Source organism: Hakea prostrata, chromosome 7 (genome assembly GCF_041222555.1).
Source record: "Hakea prostrata isolate BN-2017 chromosome 7, UWA_Hpros_2, whole genome shotgun sequence".
Taxonomy (NCBI): Eukaryota; Viridiplantae; Streptophyta; class Magnoliopsida; order Proteales; family Proteaceae; genus Hakea; species Hakea prostrata.
The window spans coordinates 19,722,979-19,746,400 of NC_142606.1; the positions used below are offsets into that span (position 1 = coordinate 19,722,979).

General features: G+C 41.4%; 1 protein-coding gene across 1 annotated transcript in view; it reads right to left on the reverse strand.

Moving 5' to 3' along the window:
• Positions 1-23,422, reverse strand: part of LOC149010383 (S-adenosyl-L-methionine-dependent methyltransferases superfamily protein) — a 50,945-nt gene that overhangs the window by 6,476 nt on the left and 21,047 nt on the right. The window contains exons 5-11 of the mRNA XM_089163217.1: positions 21,916-22,176; positions 21,457-21,540; positions 21,325-21,369; positions 21,171-21,235; positions 7,733-7,781; positions 6,133-6,412; positions 1,851-1,972 (exon numbers count right to left, since the gene is read on the reverse strand). Of these exons, the coding sequence (XP_089019343.1) occupies positions 1,851-1,972; positions 6,133-6,412; positions 7,733-7,781; positions 21,171-21,235; positions 21,325-21,369; positions 21,457-21,540; positions 21,916-22,176 (906 nt within the window). The remainder of the gene's footprint in view (positions 1-1,850; positions 1,973-6,132; positions 6,413-7,732; positions 7,782-21,170; positions 21,236-21,324; positions 21,370-21,456; positions 21,541-21,915; positions 22,177-23,422) is intronic.

Genomic DNA, 23,422 nt, shown 5'->3' on the forward strand with positions numbered 1-23,422 from the left:
TAAATCAAATATTAAATAGCAATGGGATTTAATAAATTAAAATTAATCCACTGAGCTGAACCTAGGTCATACCAACTGGTCTCCTGACTCGGCCATTCTTTATCCGAACATGGGAGGGCATCTTCAGACCTCAGGCTGGATTTGGGGTGATCAAGAAACCACAACCCGACTTTGTGAATCATGTAATGTGCATCATGAGTATGCATGGAACTTCAAAATAAAATGATACACCAGAACTTCCTTGGACCGGTGGAACCTATTTGAAAAACCAAACCAAGAGGAACCAGGTCCCAACCTAGTGCTGGTTCAGTAGGATGTCTAGAATATGTTTTATTTGGGAAAGATGTCACGTAGACATGTACTATGTTATTTTAGGAAAGCTATTGGACATACAGGGAAATTTCAGGCTACATTATTATAATCTAAGTTCCCATAATACTGGGATTGCAAATAGTTTAGATTTGCTTACATCCATGTCATAATTTGAACTCTTTTCAGATAGTGAGAAATAAATGATTTAGAGAGAAATCGTTATCAACAATAGAGTTTATATTATATTAGTTTATGTTTAAAAAGTGACTAAGATTGTCATTAGTTTTATAAATAGAATGTTTCTAAGATTGTCATTAGTTTTATAAATATAATGTTTCCAACTGTTGTAGGCAGAAGTAGTAGTAGTTAATTTAATACTAAGGGTAGAATTGTCTTGTTAGGTTATTCTCATGGTTTTCAATGCATTCGCCTAGGCGGTAAGGCGGTTGTACAACCGCCTTATTTGCCACTGCTTTTTGCTTAATCACTACGGCTTCGTTGCCTTGTGCACCTTATTGCCACCTAGACACCAAATTAGTCTTTTTTTACATTTTGTACACAATAATTTCTTGATTTATTTTTCAATCAAATTTTATTCTACAAAGCCATATACGAATAAATCGGGAATCAATGAATCATTAGATGGACAGGGCATTTATTTGGCACCACACTATCATAGAGATAAGTAAAAATGTAAAATTACTACTCTCATTTTCATACTTATAATTTGATAAAGTTCATAGTCATCTGTTATGATGCTTGATGAGATGAACTTATGTTTGTGTTCTTTTTTTGGATAATCTTTCAAAACTATGATCCTTGAATGCTTCTTTTTTTTTGGATGATATGATTCTAGAATGTTTGTTTAGCTTGTAATAGAAATTTATTAATTTAGAAGTAGTTTTATTGAAAAAAATTAACCCAACCACTTTGGTCAGCTTATTGCTACCTAGGGCCCCTTTGTTGCCTAATCGCCTAGGCGGAGCCCCAACCGCTTTGGTTGCCTAGCCGCCTTGACAACCATGGTTATTCTTATTATTCTCACTATAATAATCCCACATTGAGAAGATATGTTCCTGTGTTGGTAAGTATCTAATATAAATAAAGGCCCTGTTATGTCACTCAGACATAAGTCAGGATTTTCTCAAATCTTACAAAATTGGAATCAGAGCCACCTTTGATCTAAGAAAACCTAAACCTCATCTAACCCTTTAGCTTTTCTACCCTTCCAACTAGTCTAATGAATGCAAGCTGTATTAATCCTTCTTTTCCTCATAAAATCTATTAATTCTAAGGTCCTATGTTCCAAGATGCCAATCTAATCCTATGTTTCTAGTTAAATTATTCATGATAAATGCAAATAAACAAAGGCCTAAAGCTAATCATTGATGTAACCAAGTTGTAAGTGGGAATTCATTACCCTGACCCCCTACAATTCTTACAATGGTCACCACACAATCATACATATATTTAATGATGTCAACCTATTTAGTACAAGAGATAATTCGTAAAAGAGTAAAATCAATAGTATGACTTACTGATCTTCCAGACAATGACGCACTTTCCAGATTTGGTGTAATCAACATAAATCCAGAAATGATCCCGGTATGGTAAGAACTAGCCAGATAATTGTGGTCAACCTTCAGTTTGTTTCCGGATTCTAAAGCAGTCAACCAAGAGAAAGGGGGGAAAAAAAGAAGGGTGAATTTATAAAACCAGCTGTTAACAACCAAATTTCATCCATTAGAACAAGAAAAAGAAAGGCCAACCAAATACAAACAAAAAGAGGAAATAATGTGCATTCGATTCAGAATTCCAGCAAGTAAGAGCTGCTTGTTTTGGGTTTGGATCAATTTTCAATGGCTTCTATATTGGATCAAGTTATCCTTAATGTTAGGCTCCTAGGGAGCCATGAGAAATGGCCTCAGCCTTTTATATTTGTAATGGACCAACTCCTAAGCACAAGTATGACGAATTCAAGACCCATGCAGAATTTGTTGTTTACTATATAAATTCTATTATTTCTATTTTAGTTTTCATCAGTTTATTGCACATTATATAAGCATATAACAGTCTCAGCCTTGAACAAATTTATAAGTGAGGTAAATGGCTTTACCCAATTGGTCTATGCTGATCCAGAACTTGCGACCGTGGTGATTCAGCTTCAACCCCTACTGTGGTGATTCCATAGGTTTGATTGATGCTGATTCTAATCAAGGCTTTGGAGGTGATTCTGAGGCCGCATCCTTTTTTTTTTTTCCCTCCCCCCCCCCCAGGCACCTTTTATGCTTTCTTCAGTCCTTTCCTCTATTTGAAAAAGGCCAATTTTCTGAATTCTGATTTTGCCTCCCTTTCCTCAACTTGAACAAGCCCAGCTTTCTTATTGTGAGTATGACTTTCTGTTGATGTTATTGTGCTTATTAACAATTTCTAGTTTCATTCTGAAGTGTTATTCACCCCATTGGTGGAGATTTTCCAGACTTCCCGAGCTATACCTCTTTCCTTTTACTTTCACTCCCCATTCCCCACTTCTCACCTATCATTACCTTTTCTATACTTATGGACTCTTCAGTTTTCCATACTCTGTTTTGCAAGCATCCATGCAGCCAATCCCATTTAGTCACAAAAAGGCTGAGTGGTTGTGCAGAGGATCAGAAGCACCATTTGGTTGCCAAATTGTGATACTCCTTGGTGATTCACGTGTCAGAATGCAACTTAATACATTTGGAGATAGCCCCAACATTGTACCTGTGAATTTCCCTAGGATCCTAACCTGAAACCCTAATTGCAGGCCCGAGGACCCAAAGATCCAATGCTAGGAAGATTTGGACCATCCAGCTTGAGACCATTGCATTAGCATCTAAATCAGTGGAATTGGATGGTGAAGATCAAGTTTTTGCCACTATATTGGAATTTAATAAAAAAAATTGGACTCAAACCCAGACAGATTGGGAAGGTGGACTACCACTTTCAGAAGATGAAGTTGGATGATACACAAGTCCAAGTATATATCAAGGAACTCTCCATAAGCTTGCACTCATGTTTGGAACCACCTTGGAGCAACTGGCCCTTCTGTTGCTTGACAGTAGTAGCATGGGCAGTTGGCTGGCAACCTGCTACCCAGGGGACCTAGTTGGTCAGGATAGTACGGGAAATTCAGGGTTTTATAGATCCCTAGCCTATATTTAAAGGCTTTAGACCCTAATTTCATGACTATTTTATTGCTAGATGGCCAAGGATTCTAAAGTGAATCAGAGGCAGCATGTCAGAGAGAGAAAAGGCGGAGTTGGCAGTGGAAGGATTGGATCTTCGTCTGATCTCGATGTTGAAGGTAAGAACATCAATTTCTTCTCCTCCATTCTGATTATTTTATTTTTAGAGGGATTGATTTGATGAGTATACTGTGGAAAGTTAGATTTGATTAGAGAACCTTTGTTTTCGATCATCTCTAATCAGATCCAACACAAGGGATGAGATCTTCATCTACCCCAACTGCAGAATTTACTATACTAGGATCATCTTCTCCTAGATCGAGTAGATTTTTAGATCTAGGTTGTGTGCTTGTGTGTTTTGGATTTGTGGGTATTGGGACGTTTAACAAAGTCAAAATCCATTCCTAAGAATAGCCTAAGGCCCCCAGTGGTTCGTGTATCAAAGGCTTGAATTTCATATCTGGAGTTCTATCCACAAACTTGAGCGGTCGATTGGGAACCAACCTGTCACTTCCCAGAAAACCGACCACCTGGTTGTTGTCTTGTGGTTTGTCCCTGTTTTTGGCTAGAATAATACCCAAAGTTAAAGCTAATTATACCAACATGTTTCTAGGAGTTCAAGTGAGTTGGTGGAGGATTTGATTGTGATTTGCTTGTGAAGTTTGGGTTTGTTTTAAAGGTTTTGGAATGTCACTACATCATTCAGGTCAGGGAATCATATGCTATACTAAGCTTTACTATTCATGCTTTTCATATACTTCTAAATAAAGGCCTATAATGTTCTATTATGATTGTAAATTGTAATGTTGTTCAGGTCATCCGTGCATCATGTGCTAAACTAAGCTTTACTATTCATGCTTTTCATATACTTTTAAATAAATGCCTATGATGTTCTATTATGATTGGCATGTTGTTTAGCTCATGCGTGCATTGAGTGCATCATGGGAATATATAAGTTCTGTAGTTTATTTATTTATTTATTTCATTTATTATATGTTTGAAACCATGTTGGGCTGGGAGTTGACACATTGCATCCATATTTATAAAATATATGGCAGGGAATGTGGTTTAGGCCATTACCTTGGTACCTACTGCACTTCATGTAGTTGTGATTGTGCATGTTATGTGCATGTTTGTACATCTAGATGCATGGTTAGGGACCCATACATGTTACAACCCTTTCGGCAAGGGTATTGTAGCAACCCGTGATAACAATAGGTGACTGGTGGATGTCTAACAAATGGTTGAGAGCTACAAGGAGACACAGTACTGTCAACATATCATTCATGTTAGGGTTGCATTAGGTATGAGATTGGGATCGTGGGGCACTCAACAGACAAATGAGAGCCCTGAGGGTACACATAGTGCCATCAATGTATTATATGTAGATGATCATAGGGTTGCAGGGATTTCATCCAACAGACAGTTAAAAGCTGTGAGGATCAACATTCTTAGAATGGAAAGGATATCAAACCACTAGGATCAACAAACTCGAAAAAAGGTATTATGACCATGAGTAATATGACAAATAGATGACCACTGCATGGCTAAGTATTTTCCTAACACACGCCAGTCTCAGACCAACAATTGTGATGATCTGATATAATGAGATGGATCTATTACCCCTAACCTTGGTCATGGTGAGAGACTGGTAACCTACCTTTAACCTTGGTCATGGTGAGAGACTGGTAACCTACCTTTATCGTGGGCACCCGACAGACAGTTAGGAGTCATGAGGGACCAATGTGAGTGTGGACCTTCCCAGAGGAGATTGGTGCATCGTAATGCATATTTACCTAGATAAAGAGACCAGCATGGTTAGCATACAAGAATCCATCCTAGGACTTCATTGCATTTCGCACATCCATAATCCTGCACTTACATGTTGTTTCCTCGCGAGTTCTTAGATTGGAACACACATTTTTGGGAACCTCACGTCAAATGTACACAGGTTATGAAGAATCCACTAAGCAAGAGATACTTCCTCCAATAGAGACGTATGATGCGACAGCTGCTGAGACTTATGAACCACATGGAACATGCGTGTGCATGGATTGTGCCTACAGAGCTTAGAGATTCCTTAGGACTTTGATATTCTTTTAAGGATTTGTGATAACATTTTGGGGATGGAGATCATTATTTAATTAAAGGATGTAATAAACTTTTGTTCATGATTATTGTATTATATTGATGGTTGATTCATGACCGGCGATCTTGTGACTGCAGATCACACCGCAGCTGGTCGGATTAGCCTGATACCATCAGGTGGGGTGTGACAGTGCCACCCTTTCAACCTCAATAAGTAGTGAAGTACAAAAACAGATTCGGAACCAAAGCTGCATCAGCATTGCAAAAACATTTCTAGAAAGAAAGACCTACATATGAGGATGTTGGATAGGGAAAAAACAAATAGAAGTCCATATGTTGATTAGATGAATGGATTAATACATTCAAGACACAAAAAAATCCTCTTGGATTTCATTAATATATGAGAAAACATTTGATAAGTAGAGGCAGATTAAAATTTCATAATCTCCACAAATCCAGAATAGACGGTTGCCAAATCGTGAAAGTTTAAAAGAATTAAAGACCATATTGTAAATAATACCATCAGTAAATGACTTGAGAGAATTATTTCTTCTCTTGCTCGCTTTCTTCTTGGATTTGGACATGGAGCTGGCTTTCTTCTCCTCTGTTTCGGCAAGTGCTTTCTCGGGGCAAACTTCTCTAATTACCAAAGCTTCTGATTGCACCAAACCCATGCTTCTTCCAAAAGTAAGACGGCGGAACATCAAATCTTTTGATGAAAAAATGCCACTGCTATCTGCATTGTCATTTTCATATATCACATCTTCAACCATAATGGATCCAGTCAGGCCTGATGAATCCTACAAAAAGTTATAGGCAAGAAAGTGAAAATCCATAATAAAAAAAACATACTATGATAGAGCAATAACCAATGGCATTTTATTTAAGGCAAAACAAAGGTATCACTATTCCTGGCAACAGAAGAAGATACAAGAAATAAGAGAATTCGGCATTGCATACACAATAGACAAACACCACAAGGAAAGAGGGAAAAAAGGAAGGCACAGAAAAGTTCAACAGTTCAGGCAAATAGACCTCATTGGGTATCCATGTGATTTTCAATTTTTCTAGCCACGGCAACAACATAGTTGATTATGTCCAGCATGATTTCTAACCATTAACTGTGTATCCCATTTCTCCGCTACGATGATGTTAGGTCCTGCCCCCCTGTAATGATCAGTGCACTACACTGAGTCACCCATCTCCAGTGATGGCTGCTACTACCCGGTCATTGGTTCTAGTTCTCTCTCTATAGAACTTTGGTCTGACAGGGAAAAATTCCCTCTCCTAAGTCCTAATCACAATAGGAGTCCTTTAGAAATGTTTTCATGTAGTTACTTTTCCTATTATGTTTTAGACAGGCTTTCCTATTTAGCTTGTATTCCTTTTCCTTCTCGGAGTAGCTTTGCCTCTATTTGTAAACCATAAATACCCTATTGGGAGCTGTGAGTATTAAGCTCTTATTCCTTTTCCTACTCAATATAGGATTACCTCTGATTGTAAACTATAAATTATCAAATAGGGGCTTTGAGTGAAACACAAATCTCTGATTGTCCAATTCTTATTCTTACAACAAACTCCAATAAAGCACTATTCAAGGACACCACTTCACGACAGGTCGATCATAAGAATATCATTGCCCACTCCCTGGTATAACCTACATGAATCCTGTGATAAATGGTATGTGTAGTCAGGTAGCAGCCATTAGGTCACCTATATTGGGTAATCCACACAAAACCAGAACATGCGTGTTAGGCATGTCTAATGGCACCTGCTCCCATAAGAATCTTTCAATTACATGATGTATTGAATCCTTGGTAGTTAAAAAGAGTAGGAGGGATGGATGTTGGGATGTTGTATTATGAAAGCTATTCATATTCAAATGAACCTGATAATCATGGTTTTCTATTAGCAGAATCTAGCTTTTGCTTCAATGATTAAATCAAGGATCAGCCTGCGTGCTTGAATAACGAACACACTAATGTAAAGTGCTAAACTCTATTCCACAAACCCATCATAATAAGATGAAAAAGGCAACTTAAGAATAAACCAATCAACACTTACTAGACCTGAAATCCCAATAATGCTACTGCAACAATTTGTCTAAGGGGTTCTCTAACCTGATGAACAATGTTTCGTTCCTTGACACCATCACCGGCCATCATAAAACTGCAAAGAGAACCAAACTCAAAAATGTAAGATGAATAACCAAAAAAGACATTAGAAGTTATATTTGCTCAGCAAAAGCAAATAGAGGTGCAAAGAAGTAAAGTAGCTTGATAACTAAATTAAACATCATAATGGAAATCTTTTTTTTCAAAGAATACATAACTAAAATTTCCATAAGTAGACATAGTTACAATCTGCACTCATCCCATAGGGTTTGAAACATGTACAATTAAGTAGACCTGTAAATGGATCCCCCCCCCCGGCCCCCCAATTCCACCCCCCCCCCCCATTTAACAAAAAAACCCCCCCCCCCCCCCCCCCCCCCCCCCCCCCCCCCCCCCCCCCCAGCAGTAACATCACGTAACCCATGCATAGAGTTTCTAATGAAGAATAAAGAACTAACGTGGATCACAGGAAATTTAGACTCACACTGAGAACTAGAACTTAAGGACCAGGGTTAGCATACGGATCATATGAATCATTTCCATATGAATAAAATCTATGCACTTATTGACAAATATGAATTCGAGCTTTAGCTTTGAATAGATAAGCTCCCAACTAATATTATTACATCCCAACAGGATATGCATCACAATTATGGATCATAGGATATTTTAAACTCATCAAGACTAGCATTCAAGGGGCAGAATATTTTTTGGGCTCCCTGATCGGAACAGTCTAAAGAAGATAACGTATGCATAGGTCGAGGAACTGGAAAGAACGACTCCGTTCTTTCTTTTTTCCAGTTGACAGGTGACAAAGGATTTTATTGCAGAGCATGGGACAATAACATAAAACAAAATGAGTACCCACCCCCATTTGCCAACTCATTCAAAAGAAAGTCAGCAGAAATTATTATCCATGAAATAAGTTTCCTTTAGAGTGACAAGTCAACAACCCAGGCTTTATCAATTTATCTTGCATACTTCAGTTTTGGACTTGGAAGGTGTCAGATCATCTGATTATGGCACTGGCAATTGCAACAACATCCTGAGATCGAAGGGGTTGACTTGCAGGATTAAGGAATGGCAAGTTTCCTACAAATTTTTTATTTACACAAAACTAAATATATATATATATATATATATATCTTAAACTCAACTATTATCTACAATCTACACATTTCCCAAGTATCAATTCATCTGCTTAGTTCGCATAAACACTTTGTTAAGTACCCAAATAGAGTGACTCAACAATGGAAGAACAACACAAAGAAGTAATAATAATAACGAACTTGAATTAAATGCTGAAACAGAACATAGCCTACAACCAGCAGTAGGAATACCTACGGCTACCAAGAGCAATCGCCCTCTCCCTTATTTCCCTAATAACTCAAAAACATAACAACTTACTCTACCTTCCCCCTGTTAATAGTAATTACTTGCCTACAATATCCCTCCATAGAATCTCCCCAAATCTAATAGAATCATCCCAAATCTCAACCTATAAGGCAATCTGAATGCAATCTGATCTCAATCTGAATCGCAAGATCTCACAACCATTTCCTTCCCAGTCTGAATGCAATCTGAATCTGGAGATCTTTTCTTGATTGCGTGGATCCCCTTGCCACGCTTACGAGTGTAGACTCGTGACACAAGGGGCTTATCAATACTCCCCTCCAACAGTTTCACCTTGTCCTCAAGGTGAAAATCTGGAAATTGGTACTGCATCTCATCAAAGGTTTCCCAAGTATTTTCACAAGGAGGCAGACCTTTCCACCGAATCAGAACTTCCAGCACCCCGTGACTAGAGAAACGAATGCTGATTAAGGTTTCGGGTGTGAGCTGCAACTCGCCATTCCCCTGCAAACACGATGGAAGTGGCTGTGGAGTAATATGCTGCCCAAGTGCTTGCTTCAATTGTGAAACGTGAAATACTGGATGGATCCTTGAATCAGCAGGTAAACGTAGTCGATAAGCGGCTGGTCCCACTTGCTCAATGATCTGGTATGGCCCGTAGAAGCGATGGCTAAGTTTTTCATTTGGCCGTTTGGCAAGTTTTTGGAAGCGATAAGGCTGGAGCTTAAGGAAAACCTCATCCCCCACTTGATAATGCACCTCCCTGCGCTTGGAATCTACTTAAGCGTGCATCCAATCTTGGGCCACCCGTAGGTTTGATTTGAGGTCATCCAACACTCGATTCCGCTCTTGAAGGAACACATCAACCTTATCAACTTTAGAACGACCATCCTCCCAACGTAAAAGTGAAGGTGGGGCACGGCCGTACACAACCTGGAAAGGAGTCATTTTAGTGGCTGAATGAAATGTCGTGTTGTACCAATACTCTGCCCAGGGTAGCCAATTAATCCAATCCTTCGGTTGGCAAGCGCAGAAGCATCGTAGATAAACCTCAAGGCTGCGATTTACCACCTCCGTTTGACCATCTGTTTGAGGATGGTAGGCACTACTAAACTTCAGATTGGTGCCAGCCAACTTGAAAAGCTCCATCCAAAAATTACTAAGGAAAATGCGATCCCGGTCAGAGACAATGGATCGAGGGAACCCATGCAAACGGATAACCTCCTTACTGAACAAGGTAGCCACGTCCTTGGCAAAGTACGGGTGTGAAAGAGCAAGGAAATGAGCGTACTTGGAAAGACGGTCAACTATGACAAGCAATGTATCTCCGCCCTTGGTTCGGGGTAACCCCCCAACAAAATCCATGTTGATATCTTCCCAAATGCGGTCCGGAATTGGGAGAGGTTGAAGGAGACCCGCGGGTTTCATGGCTTGATATTTACTTCGCTGACAATCATCACAACTAGCCACAAAATCCCGGACAGCTGTTTTCATTCCAACCCAATATACTACCGCCGCCAAGCGTTTGTAGGTTCTCAAAAACCCTGAATAGCCCCCAATTGGTGTGGAATGATATTCGGATAGCAGCTTGGGAATCAATGGTGATCCCTCTGGAATGACCAACCTATTCTTGTAAAGAAGAGTCCCATGCGTAAGCTGGTAGGAAGGGTAGTCCTGAGATCCCTTCAACAAAGCCTGAACAATCTTCCGGTAATGGTCCGAAGCTTGGACTTCCTCATCTAGCCCATCGCACTCTGGCCATATTGCTGCAGATATAGAGAAGAGTTGTAGGTCGCCATCCGTTTGGCGCGAGAGGGCGTCAGCTGCTCTGTTCTCACTCCCAGGTCGATAAAGAATTTCGAAATCAAATCCCAACAGCTTCAGAACCCATTTTTGCTGATCCGTCGCCACAATACGTTGTTCCAACAAATATTTTAGACTTCTTTGATCAGTCCGAACTTTGAAATGTCTCCCCATCAAGTAGTGTCGCCATTTCTGGATAGCCAGCACTATTGCCATTAATTATTTTTCATACACAGACTTGGTCTGTGCGCGCGAAGATAACACCTGACTCCAGTAAGCAATTGGGTGGCCTTCTTGCATTAGAACCGCGCCTAACCCAAATCCGGAAGCATCAGTTTCTACAACAAACTCCTTTGTGAAATCAGGCATAACCAACACCGGAACTATAGTCATGGCTGTCTTCAAGGCGGTAAACGCCTTTGCAGCTGCTTCGCTCCATTGGAAGGCGTCTTTCTTCAACAGGTTAGTGAGCGGGGCAGCAATCTTTCCATAATCCTTGACAAATATGCGGTAGTATCCGGTTAACCCCAGAAATCCCCGTAGGGTCTTAAGGTTCTTTGGCTGGGGCCACTCCTCAATACTCTTGATTTTTTTGGATCTGCTGCGACTCCATCTTTAGAGATAATGTGCCCTAAATACTCCAATGTAGCAACTCCAAACATGCATTTATTTTTTTGTTCACTACAAGGTTGTGTTGTGTGAGCAACTCAAAAGTAGTGCGTAAATGACCCTCATGCTCCCTCATTGTCCTGTTATACACCAAAATATCGTCAAAAAACACTAGAATAAATTTTCGTAAATGTTCACGAAATACCTCATTCATAAGTGATTGGAACGTGGCTGGAGCATTCGAAAGCCCGAATGGCATTACGAGGAACTCATAATGCCCATTATGGGTTCGAAAAGCTGTCTTTTCTTCATCTTCCTCTGCCATTCTGATTTGATGATATCCGGATTTTAGATCAAGCTTGGTGAATATGGTGGCCCCTCCTAACTCATCCAACAACTCGTCGATTGCCGGAATAGGGAATTTGTCAGGAATGGTAAGTGTATTTAAGGCCCGATAATCCACGCAAAATCTCCATCCCCCATCCTTTTTCCGTAAGAGCAAAATTGGACTAGAGTAGGGACTCACACTAGGCCGTATTATTCCTGCAATCAACATTTCCTGTACTAACCTCTCGATCTCGTTCTTCTATGAGTGTGGGTAGCGATAAGGCCGAATGTTAGGCGGTGTACTCCCGTTGGCTAATCGTATCCTGTGGTCATGTGATCTCCGAGGTGGCAACCCCGTGGGTTCTACAAATAGTTGTATGAACTCTTCTAACAGAAGCGAGACAGCCGCATTCGCTTGGCTTTCCTTATCGTTGGTTTGAGGTTGTAGCCAGTATCCATCGCCACCTGCCCGTACAGACTGCAACACATCCTTCATTGTTGTCTCCAATCTCAATAAGGTTGGATCTCCATACAATTTTACCGATCGTCCTTGCCATTCAAAATTCATGGTTCGTGAACGCCAATTGCTTCTCACCTCCCCCAATGTCTGTAGCCATTCGACACCTAGGATAGCATCAATACTACCCAAATGGAATGGGTAAAAGTTTTGTACGAAAATCTCACCGCCCATGTTGATCGGAAGATTTCGACACACTCCCGTCCCTTTATGAATCGTGCCATCTCCCAAAGCCACTTGAAAGTCCTTCTTGAGTACTTCCAGCCCTAACGGCTCCACAAGCTCCTACGCAATGAAATTATGCGTCGCACCACAGTCAATCAACATGACGACGCCGTAGCCGTGGATCTGCCCCTTCAACTTCAACGTGTGTGGTGAGTCGATTCCTACCAGAGAGGTGTGGGAAAGCTCTGTTTCGATTACAGGGTCCATTTCATCAACGCCGTTGCACCCATCGATCGTTTCTGCTAGAGCTGCGACATCATGTTCATCATTATCGTGAAGTAGCAACAGCCGCAGTTGCTTCAGAGGACACCAATGACCTCTGGTATAAGGCGCATCACATCGGAAGCAAACACCCTTGTCCATTTTGTCCTTGATTCCGTCCTGAGAGAGCCACCGTGATCGTCCCACTGTTCCTGTCGTTGACACTATTGCAGATCGAGAGGAAGAAGATGATGGGAAGAGCTTTTGGGTTGGTCGAACCGGGGTGGTGCCTCCTTGGGTTGTTCCGGTTCCTTGGTTCAAGCTGGTTGCTTTGAAATTTGAGTTGGTTGGACCCAAGTTAATGTATCGCTGGGCTGAGTTATGGGCTATTAAAGTGGGCCGGGCCCAAGTGGATCTCTTATTAAGTTTTCCAGCCAAGTTCTTGGCCTCTACTGCTTGGGCCAGATCCATTATTTGGCCCAACGTAGTGGGTCCAAATATCCTCACCTCAGCTCTCACATCCTCATTTAACCCTGCCAAAAACACGCCTATCAGCCATTCTTCTTCTACAGCGCCGGCAGCCACTGTAAGCGCCTCGAGTCCGTCTCTGTAAGCTGCGAACGACCCATCTTGTTTGTGGGTGATCAACACTTCTTGAGGGGTCTTCATCTGCGCCGAGCTAAAACGCTGGATCATCGCTTCTTTCAAACTCCTCCATGATATTAATGGTTGGTGCAACTCGCGAAAACGTATCCACCCTAACGCAACTCCTTCAAAGCACAAGGTTGTGGTATGAAGTTTCGCTCCATCACTTAATTTGTGCAGGTCGAAATACCTTTCTGCCCACGCGATCCATCCCATAGGGTCGTCTCCTAGAAAAATTGGCATGTCAAGATGCCTAGGAAAAAATTCCTTTGATTTGTCGGTTTCACCCATTCTCTCACCGTGGTCTGGTATTTCTTCAGTCAACTCAGCTGTTAGGACATCAGCTGATTTTCCTTTTGAGAACATGAGTCTCAATTCATCTCTGAATTCCTCATTGGCCCTTTCCCCTTTTTCAATCTGATATGCTAAGGCTCCTACCTGACCTTGAAGCTCTTTAAGGTTTCTAAGTCTTCTACCCTCTGTTCCATTCTGCTTTTTACCATTACCCTCCAGTCGTTTTGGCTCTTATGCCAATTTGTTAAGTACCCAAATAGAGTGACTCAACAATGGAAGAACAACACAAAGAAGTAATAATAATAACAAACTTGGATTAAATGCTGAAACAGAACATAGCCTACAACCAGCAGTAGGAATACCTACGGCTACCAAGAGCAATCGCCCTCTCCCTTATTTCCCTAATAACTCAAAAACATAACAACTTACTCTACCTTCCCCCTATTAATAGTAATTACTTGCCTACAATATCCCTCCATAGAATCTCCCCAAATCTAATAGAATCATCCCAAATCTCAACCTATAAGGCAATCTGAATGCAATCTGATCTCAATCTGAATCGCAAGATCTCACAACCATTTCCTTCCCAGTCTGAATGCAATCTGAATCTGGAGATCTTTTCTTGATTGCGTGGATCCCCTTGCCACGCTTACAAGTGTAGACTCGTGACACAAGGGGCTTATCACACTCATATTACAAAAGCCCCATTGTTCCGAGATACATCACGCAGTGCCTGAAAAACAGATTCTGCAGATTTACCAGCACTATGAATTCGTCTGGGTAAGTGTGACACTGTTATGATGCCAGCTATTACCCATGGGCAGCCAGGTGGCTTAGTGGTAAGGCAATCCCTCATAAACAAACAAAGACCAGCTCACCTGCGTGACTATGCAACTTGAGTATGATAAAACCAGAATACATGTGCATCATTGGGAAGTTTCTAGACGCGGGGTTGTTAGGCAGTTAGGCTTGTTGTGATCTGCAAATCACAGTAGCATGATAGGCATTCTCTTATAAATGGTAGTGCTGTAAGCATACAGGGTATCAAATACCAAAATCTCTTTCAACTCTATTTTCTTCTCTTCTCTTCTCATCTCTTCTCTCTGTAACCGCAACCTGCAACATAACATAGGTCCAACCTGCCGAATGGCGAATGGAACAAGATGGCACCAGATGGAAGAGAACGTGAAACAACTCGGAGCTACGACGGCAGAACACAAAGAAGCATTAGCCCTTCTACAATCCACAGTTACAGAACTTGTAACTAAAATCACTTCGATGGATGGAAGAATCACGAATGGAACAAGTTCTCCGGCAATCGCCTGCTCCTACAGCCGTTTCCCTTGATGATACTCCCACATCTGGACACTCTCGCCACACCGGAGCGTTACTACCACCCACACTACAACCCAGATCGGTGAGGTTAGACTTCCCACGCTTCAATGGGCAGGATCCAATGGGATGGCTCTACCAGGCGGAGCAATTCTTCGATTTCCATTCCATTCCCTTGGAGCAGCGTTTGCAAGTGTCGTCCTTCTACATGGACGGATCTGCACTCCGATGGTTCTAGTGGATGTACAAGGGAAAGGCGTTTCCACCTTGGCATGAATTTACAAAAGCCCTGGAAAACCGTTTTGGTCCTAGCGAATATGAAGATCACAGAGGTATGCTTGCTAAATTGACTCAAACAACTTTGGTGGGAGAGTATCAATCACGGTTTGAGGATCTATCAAACCGAGTCACTGGCTTGCCAACAGAATTTTTGGTTAGTTGTTTCGTTTATGGTCTTCGTATGGACATCCGAAATGAGGTATTAGCATTCCATCCTTCCTCAATGTCGGAGGCGATCGGGTTGTCGCGTCTTCTGAAATCTAAAATTGCAGACAGCAAACGCGGACTCCTTCGCCCAAATTTGAATCCACTTCGACCACCACTTCTTCCAACACCAATCTCCCGATCGTCGGTGACACCTTCTACCGAACCCCTACCAATCAAGAGATTGACACCGGTGGAAATGCAGCAACGGCAAGACAAGGGCCTGTGTTTCAATTGTGACGAGAGGTACGTGCCAGGACACCGATGTAAGGTACGACATCTTCTTCTTCTGGAATATGATAGCGACGAAGAAGACACAACCATGGCAAATAGAGGTGGTGCCATGCAAGGATCCAATGAGGGAGTTGCTCCAACAATTACCACTGAATTATCATATCATTCCATGACCGGATGGCCATCTCCAACAACGTTTCGCCAACCATGGCAAATAGTGGTGGTGCCATGCAGGGATCCAATGAGGGAGTTGCTCCAACAATTACCACTGAATTATCATATCATTCCATGACCGGACGGCCATCTCCAACAACGTTTCGCTTGACTGATTATGCTCAAGGGCAACCTTTACAAATTCTCATTGATAGCGGAAGCACTCACAATTTTTTACAATCGAGTGTTGCCAAGTGATTGGGTTGCATGGTGGAAGTAGCGCCACCCATGGCGGTTGTTGTCGGCAACGGAGACAAGCTCAATTGTGAAGGAGTTGTGCAAGACCTTCCTCTTACAATTCAGGGGTATAATGGACATATCAGAGCATTTGTCTTACCAATGTTTGGTTCGGATTTGATACTGGGAGTTCACTGGTTAGCCCAATTAGGGCCAACCCTGTTCAATTATACCCAACTCACTTTAGATTTCTATCAAGCAAATCAGAAGGTCCATCTTCAAGGCGAGCCCAGGAAAGGGGCCTCACAGTTATTTTATCATGGGCTCCACCACACTCTTCCAGCCCATGACTGTGGAATTATTTAAGTTGGACCTTTAAGAATCTAATGGGCTTGGACCTGGTTTAGAGGCCTTGAGTTCGATATGCGCCAGGTTATTGGACAAGTTTGTACAAGTGTTTGCTGAGCCCAAATCTCTACCGCCACCACGAGCCCACGACCACTCCATTCACCTACAGCCAGGAACTACTCCAATAAACGTTCGTCCTTGTCGATACCCTTATTTCCAAAAAAACAGAGATTGAAAAACAAGTGGTGGACATGTTAGCATCCGGTGTCATACGGCCAAGTATAAGCCCATTCTCCTCCCGGTTTTGCTGGTCAAAAAACGGGATGGCACATGGAGATTTTGTGTAGATTACCGTGCATTGAATGCATTTACGGTACGGGACCGTTTCCCTATCCCAACGATCGATGAGCTATTCGATGAGTTACATAAGGCCCAATTCTTTTCTAAACTTGATCTCCGTTTGGGGTACCATCAGATTCGGGTCCGCGCGGAAGATATCCACAAGACCGCTTTTCGGACTTATGATGGTCACTTTGAATTTCTCATGATGTCGTTCGGCCTCACCAATGCCCCCTCTACCTTTCAAGCCATGATGAATCACATATTCAAGCCTTATTTATGTAAGTTCATTTTAATTTTCTTTGATGACTTACTAATATATAGTGTTTCTTGGACAGCCCACTTGGCCCATTTGCAACAAGTCTTGGAGATTATGGCAGCCCATCAATTATATGCAAAGCGGACTAAGTGTTCTTTTGGGCAACAATCCATGGAATACTTGGGCCATGTTGTGACAGCCCATGGCTTAGCAGTGGATACATCTAAAGTGGAGGCGATTCGGGCCTGGCCCATCCCAAGATGCTTAAGGGAGGTAAGAGCTTTTCTAGGTCTTGCTGGATATTACAGAAAGTTCATCCAAGGGTTTGCTTCTATGGCCCACCCACTTACTGATCTAACTAAAAAAGGAGCTTATAAATGGGACTCAGTGGCTGAAACAGCTTTTGAGAAATTAAAGGCTCTTCTCACGCATACACCTGTTCTCACCCTTCCCAACTTCAGCAAGCCCTTCACCGTGGAGACAGACTCCTCCAGTGTCGGCGTAGGTGCCGTACTCTCTCAAGGTGGACAACCCATTGCGTTTTACAAGAACGCTTAGCTCCTACCCTACAAGCAGCTTCCACTTATGCTCGGGAGATGCAAGCAATCATTCTTGCAAGCGGAAAATGGAGGCAGTACCTTCTAGGAGCCAAGTTCTTTATTTAGACAGATCAACACAGCCTAAAGGAGTTGACATCCCAGATTATACAAACGCCAGAGCAACAACAGTGGCTTTCAAAATTAGTAGGGTATAATTTTGAAATTATTTACAGACCAGGGCGCGACAACAACGCCATCGATGCCCTGTCACGGATACCGGCCATTATGTCTCTCGCCATCACCGCTGCTTTGCCTGAATTTTATACTCAACTCCGTCAAGAAGTTGCTAGTTCGGCAAATACAAAACTTATTCACAGTGCCCTTGAACGTGATCCCACATCTCAGCCAGGATTTAGCTCACGCAATGGGTTATTGTATTTTCACAACCGATTGGTAATTCCCTCTCTCTCTGATTTACGCCAACGTCTCCTCTCAGAATATCACACATCTCCTACAGGTGGACATACTGGACTACTTCGCACATACAAACGCATAGCTGCAAACCTCTATTGGAAGGGTCTTTATCGGCAAGTTAAAGAATTTGTTGCCCATTGCTCCGTATGCTAGAAAGTAAAAACAGAGCAACTTTCCCCAGCCAGCCTTTTACAACCGCTGCCAATACCTTCCTTGATTTGGGAAGACCTTTCAATGGACTTCATTACATAACTCCCGTTGTCCAAGGGTAAGACTGCGATTCTCGTGGTGGTTGATAGATTAACCAAATATGTTCATTTCTCTTCCTTACCACCGCACTATACGAGTAGTCAGGTTGCTGCAATTTTCATTTCAAATGTGGTCAAGCTTCATGGTATGCCCAAAACAATCGTTAGCGATCGAGATTCACTCTTCCTGAGCAAATTTTGGCAAGAGTTGTTTCGATTATAGGGCACCAACTTGGCTATGAGTTCAACTTATCATCCTCAGAGTGACAGTCAGACTAAGATTGTGAATTGTTGTTTGGAGCAATATCTACGCTGCTTTGTCAGCGATGAGCCTCGCTGTTGGGTCCATTACTTGCCTTGGGCCGAATACTCCTATAACACTTCGTTTCACACCGCAACTCGAATGACGCCTTTCCTAGCCGTTTATGGCCGTCCACCCCCATCCTTGCTTCCATATTCTCCAAGAGCCTCTTCCAATGCTGCGGTGGACGACGAGTTGCAGCTTCGAGACCACATACTACGTGATCTCCGCTTCAATTTACAACAGGCCCAGGATAGAATGAAAACTCAAGCAGATCGTCACCGTCGCGACAGGAAATTTTCTGTTGGCGATTGGGTCTACGTGAGACTTCAACCTTACTGTCAGAATACTGTTGCAATACGCTTGAACCAGAAGCTTGCTTATGAGTTGTAGTTGCCACCCGACTCGCAAATCCACCCTGTTTTTCATATCTCAATCTTGCGCCCTTGCTTGGGTTCTACTGCTGTTACAACTCCTCTTCCTCCTGCTTCGTCTGTTCCTATTACACCAGCGGCAGTGTTAAGCCAACGTACAATTCTTCGGTGTCAGCTTCCAGTTCGTCAAGTGCTCATTCAATGGAGTCATCTTCCTCCTAATGATTCTACTTGGAAAGACATCTCTCACATGCACCGTCAATTTCCTTCTCTTAACCTCGAGGACGAGGTTAGTCCCCCAGCACCAGGTAATGTTATGATGCCAGCTATTACCCATGGGCAGCCAGGTGGCTTAGTGGTAAGGCAATCCCTCATAAACAAACAAAGACCAGCTCACCTGCGTGACTATACAACTTGAGTATGATAAAACCAAAATACATGTGCATCGTTGGGAAGTTTCTAGACGCTGGGTTGTTAGGCAGTTAGGCTTGTTGTGATTTGCAAATCACAGAAGCATGATAGGCATTCTCTTATAAATGGTAGTGCTGTAAGCATACAGGGTATCAAATACCAAAATCTCTTTCAACTCTATTTTCTTCTCTTCTCTTCTCATCTCTCTCTCTCTGTAACCACAACCTGCAACATAACAAACACTTGTCTCCATGCTTAAAGACTAAAAGTTAACACCTAAGTTATGAAGGCTCCACATGCATTTTTAGTTCAAAGCTATAGCAATATTGCATAATGCCCCACAATTTAAAAACCTGAAAGTGCTTATATATATAAAATAGGACTAACTTTGTGGTTTACCACCTCAGGGCAATTTCCTAAATTTATGATATTCTTTTCTTAATGTGTTTATCATATAAGGTCAAATCCATGTAAAAGGGTTTGTATAATTAATGCATGGCACCGCAAGTAGGATGGGATGAAAGTCGAAAGTTAGAATTTTGGGAAAATATGAATGGATCAATGCAAGGAATTTCTCAAGGAGAAAAGATTATCATAGGGGGAGATCTAAATTGACATATTGGAAAATATCAAAGAGGCTACGAGCATGCACATGGAGGATATGGTTTTGGAGAGAGGAATGAGGAACGATCTCAATTTTAGAATTTTTTTTTTGTTGCTTTTGGTCTATCTGCCAAAAATAATTACTTCAAAAAGAGAGAGGTACATTTGATTACCTTCAAAAGCGGCCATTATAGAAGCCAAATAGATTTCTTCCTAACTAGAAAGCCCAAAAGATTGTTGTACAAGGATTGTAAGGTGCTACCAGGGGAAAGCTTAACCACACAGCATGGACTAGTGGTCTTGGATATGCGCCTAACTCCACAAACTCATAAAAGGTGCGAGGTTAACTATCCGAGGATAAAATGGTGGAACTTAAAAGGAGATTGCTTGAAATCCTTCACCAATGAAGTAGTCAAACAAGGAAAGTGGGAATTTAAGTGGGGCACTAACGCAATGTGGAATGAGATGGCTACGTGTATTAGGAAGACGGCCATAGGTGAATCAAAAGGAAAGCTCCATTTCTATATAGAAACTTGGTGATGGCATGGTGAGGCTCAAGCACCAGTAAGAATAAGAAAGCTAGTTTCAAGACATGGCAAAAGACTAAAGATGTAGAGGATCTACAAAGGTATAATTGGCTAGAAATGAAGCTAAGAAAATTGTGGGAAAAGCAAGAGAAAAGTATGAAGATATATATAATAAGTTGGGTATGAAGGAATGGGGAAAATCCATTTATAAGATAATTAAAATAAGGGACAGGAAGAGAAGAGACCCAGACCATGTTAGATGTATTAAAAGTCAAGATGGTAAAGTATTAGTATGTGATGAGGACATTAAAAAGATATGGGAAATATATTTCTCTAGCCTACTAAACGAGCATATTTCATGCATTTGTGATTCAAACAAGTATACCATTCACCGTGGCACCGATTTTTGAACACATATATGGAGAATTTTGATGTCCAGGGTAAAAGAAGCTCTAAGGGAGATGAAAGTAGGCAAGGCACAAGATCCCAATGAATGTTCACAATCTCAAATGCTTCAGCTTTATGAATTAACAACACACGTATATACATGTCATAGAACGCAATGTATCAAATGGAATGTTAAGACTGAAGGCAAAAGGAATACATACGGGATTTGAGCTCCATTGTCAATTGTTACAGGTTCCAAGCGACGAACCAAGGGCGACAGCTCCCTCTGTAAAATAAAATCACAAGAACTTGATCAGCATTACAATGATGTGAGAACCACATTTGGCACATGTACTATTTTGACAAAAAGATTACCTGGATATCAGTCAGGCTGGCTTGCTGAGTAGAATCTAAAAAAACCTTCAGCAAGACAAAGTTATTAAAGGCAACAAACAAAAAGATCATTGAGATGATGTGTTTGCAATGGTTAAGCTGTAGAAGAGGTACCATGATTAGACGTGCAGAATTTGCGTTCTCAACAACCTGCCACTGCCCTTCCTCTGAAGAGAATAGCCAATCCTGACATCGTGTCTGCAATCTAATAGTTATATATCAATGGAAAGCTACAACCATACGCTCTATAAGAAAAATAAACAAGCAGAAGAAGAAGAAGAAGAAGAAGAAGAAGAAAGAAAAAAAAGACAACAAACAAACAAGTTATAACTTAAAATTTTACTCCACTTTTGAGCTAGCAACACTTCCCCTAACAGGTTGAAAGAGAATCCTAAAGAAAACTGCTCGATATATGCAACCCAAAAAAATCATCAAGAAAAAAGAGCCAAGTACCTCCCACTAAAGAAATTTCTTCATGATTCATGAGTGGTAGCCACTATCATAAACTACATTATGCATGCCTGGGGGCTGGGGAAGCACAAGATTCCCAAAACCAAAAAGAAAAATACAAACCTTAGGCACAAGGAAAACCGCACAATGATATACCAATGGTTCAGGCAGTTGCTGAGCATCCAGAAGGACAGCTTTGTAGCAGAAAGAAGTAACTCCAGCTTCGCCCAAAGTAAGCAGGAACCTTCGACCAGGTATAAACTCCTTCAGATCACCTTTTACCCCTAGCTGCAGGTCTTCAAGACTATATAAAAAATTACCACCTGTGGAGCATCTATTGCGCACTTTGTTCTCATTTTCAACAGCTTCCAGAAGACCATGGCCCTGCACAGACAGTGATATATCATTATTGATCTACGAAAAACACATTACATGACCAAGTATTAAGTAAACCACTGATAAATCTCTGATGCCACTGTAGGCACGGGAGGTAATTGTACCTTATAAGAAGTTAAGAACTAATCCCAACCAAACCTGACCTAAAGATAGCCTTATCTGGTCCAAGCTTATGCTCAGGTTGGGTGAAATTTCCATTTTCGGCTTTATGATAACCTAGACACTTGTTTTAGCTATGAAAACAAAGCCTGCAAACACCCCCTCCCTCTCTTCGACCCCAAAAAAATTATGCAAACTAGACCCAGCAAGTCACTCCAATGGTTAATGGAGAAGAACTCCCACTAAGAGCCAAGGTAATTTATTTCTGATGAATCTAAGCCTGCAATTCAGATAAGTTTGTTCACTCTGCCTTAGGAAATGACCAAACCAGATGTCCAATAAGCATGGGTAATGGACTGATAATCATTCTCTTCACATGACACCTCATGTCATAGGCACTCTATTGAATAGGTGATAAGAGTACCATGAAGAAAGAGAGGCAAAGAAAGGAGCATAGAAGAATTAGAAGTAGGAAGCAATAAATTACTTGGCATATGGTAAGTCAATCAATTTTCTTGATCAGTTGAACATCATGTTGTAATACTGAATTTGAATGATCAAAACAGTACCATAATAGAACCTTTTCTCACATAATATAGAGTAGCGGAGCAATCAACAGAATAGAACTGGATGACCAGATAATCAGCAAACTCCAATCAAGTTCAGTAAAAATAAAAGAGGGTTATTTTCATTTGGACCCCCTAAAGTTTCGTCCAAGTCATTTCTAGTCCAAATAAAATAACATCTTGCATTTCCCTCCCCTATGGTATCAGAAAAAATCAATCAAGGACAAACTGTCATTTTTATGACCAAAATGCCCTTACATCATTTCTACCGTTGTCTCCAACAGTGAAAATAAAAAAGGTAGGGTTTATGTGTAAATATGTTTTTATATTTACATTGAAAAGTTTAATATTATATAAATTCCAGAAAAGAGCTGGTTCTACCCAACTCTAAACCCCCTGTTTTGCAAACCCTAGCTGGTTTTGATTTCCAAAGCAGATATTTGAAGAGGAGACAACCAGGCTGGTATTGCAGTGCCAGGTCTTGGTTCGAATAGGTACCAGGCTGGGTTAAATCGTCATGGTGCCCAAATGGATACATAATGGCATCAGTCAGTCAGCACAGTCATAAG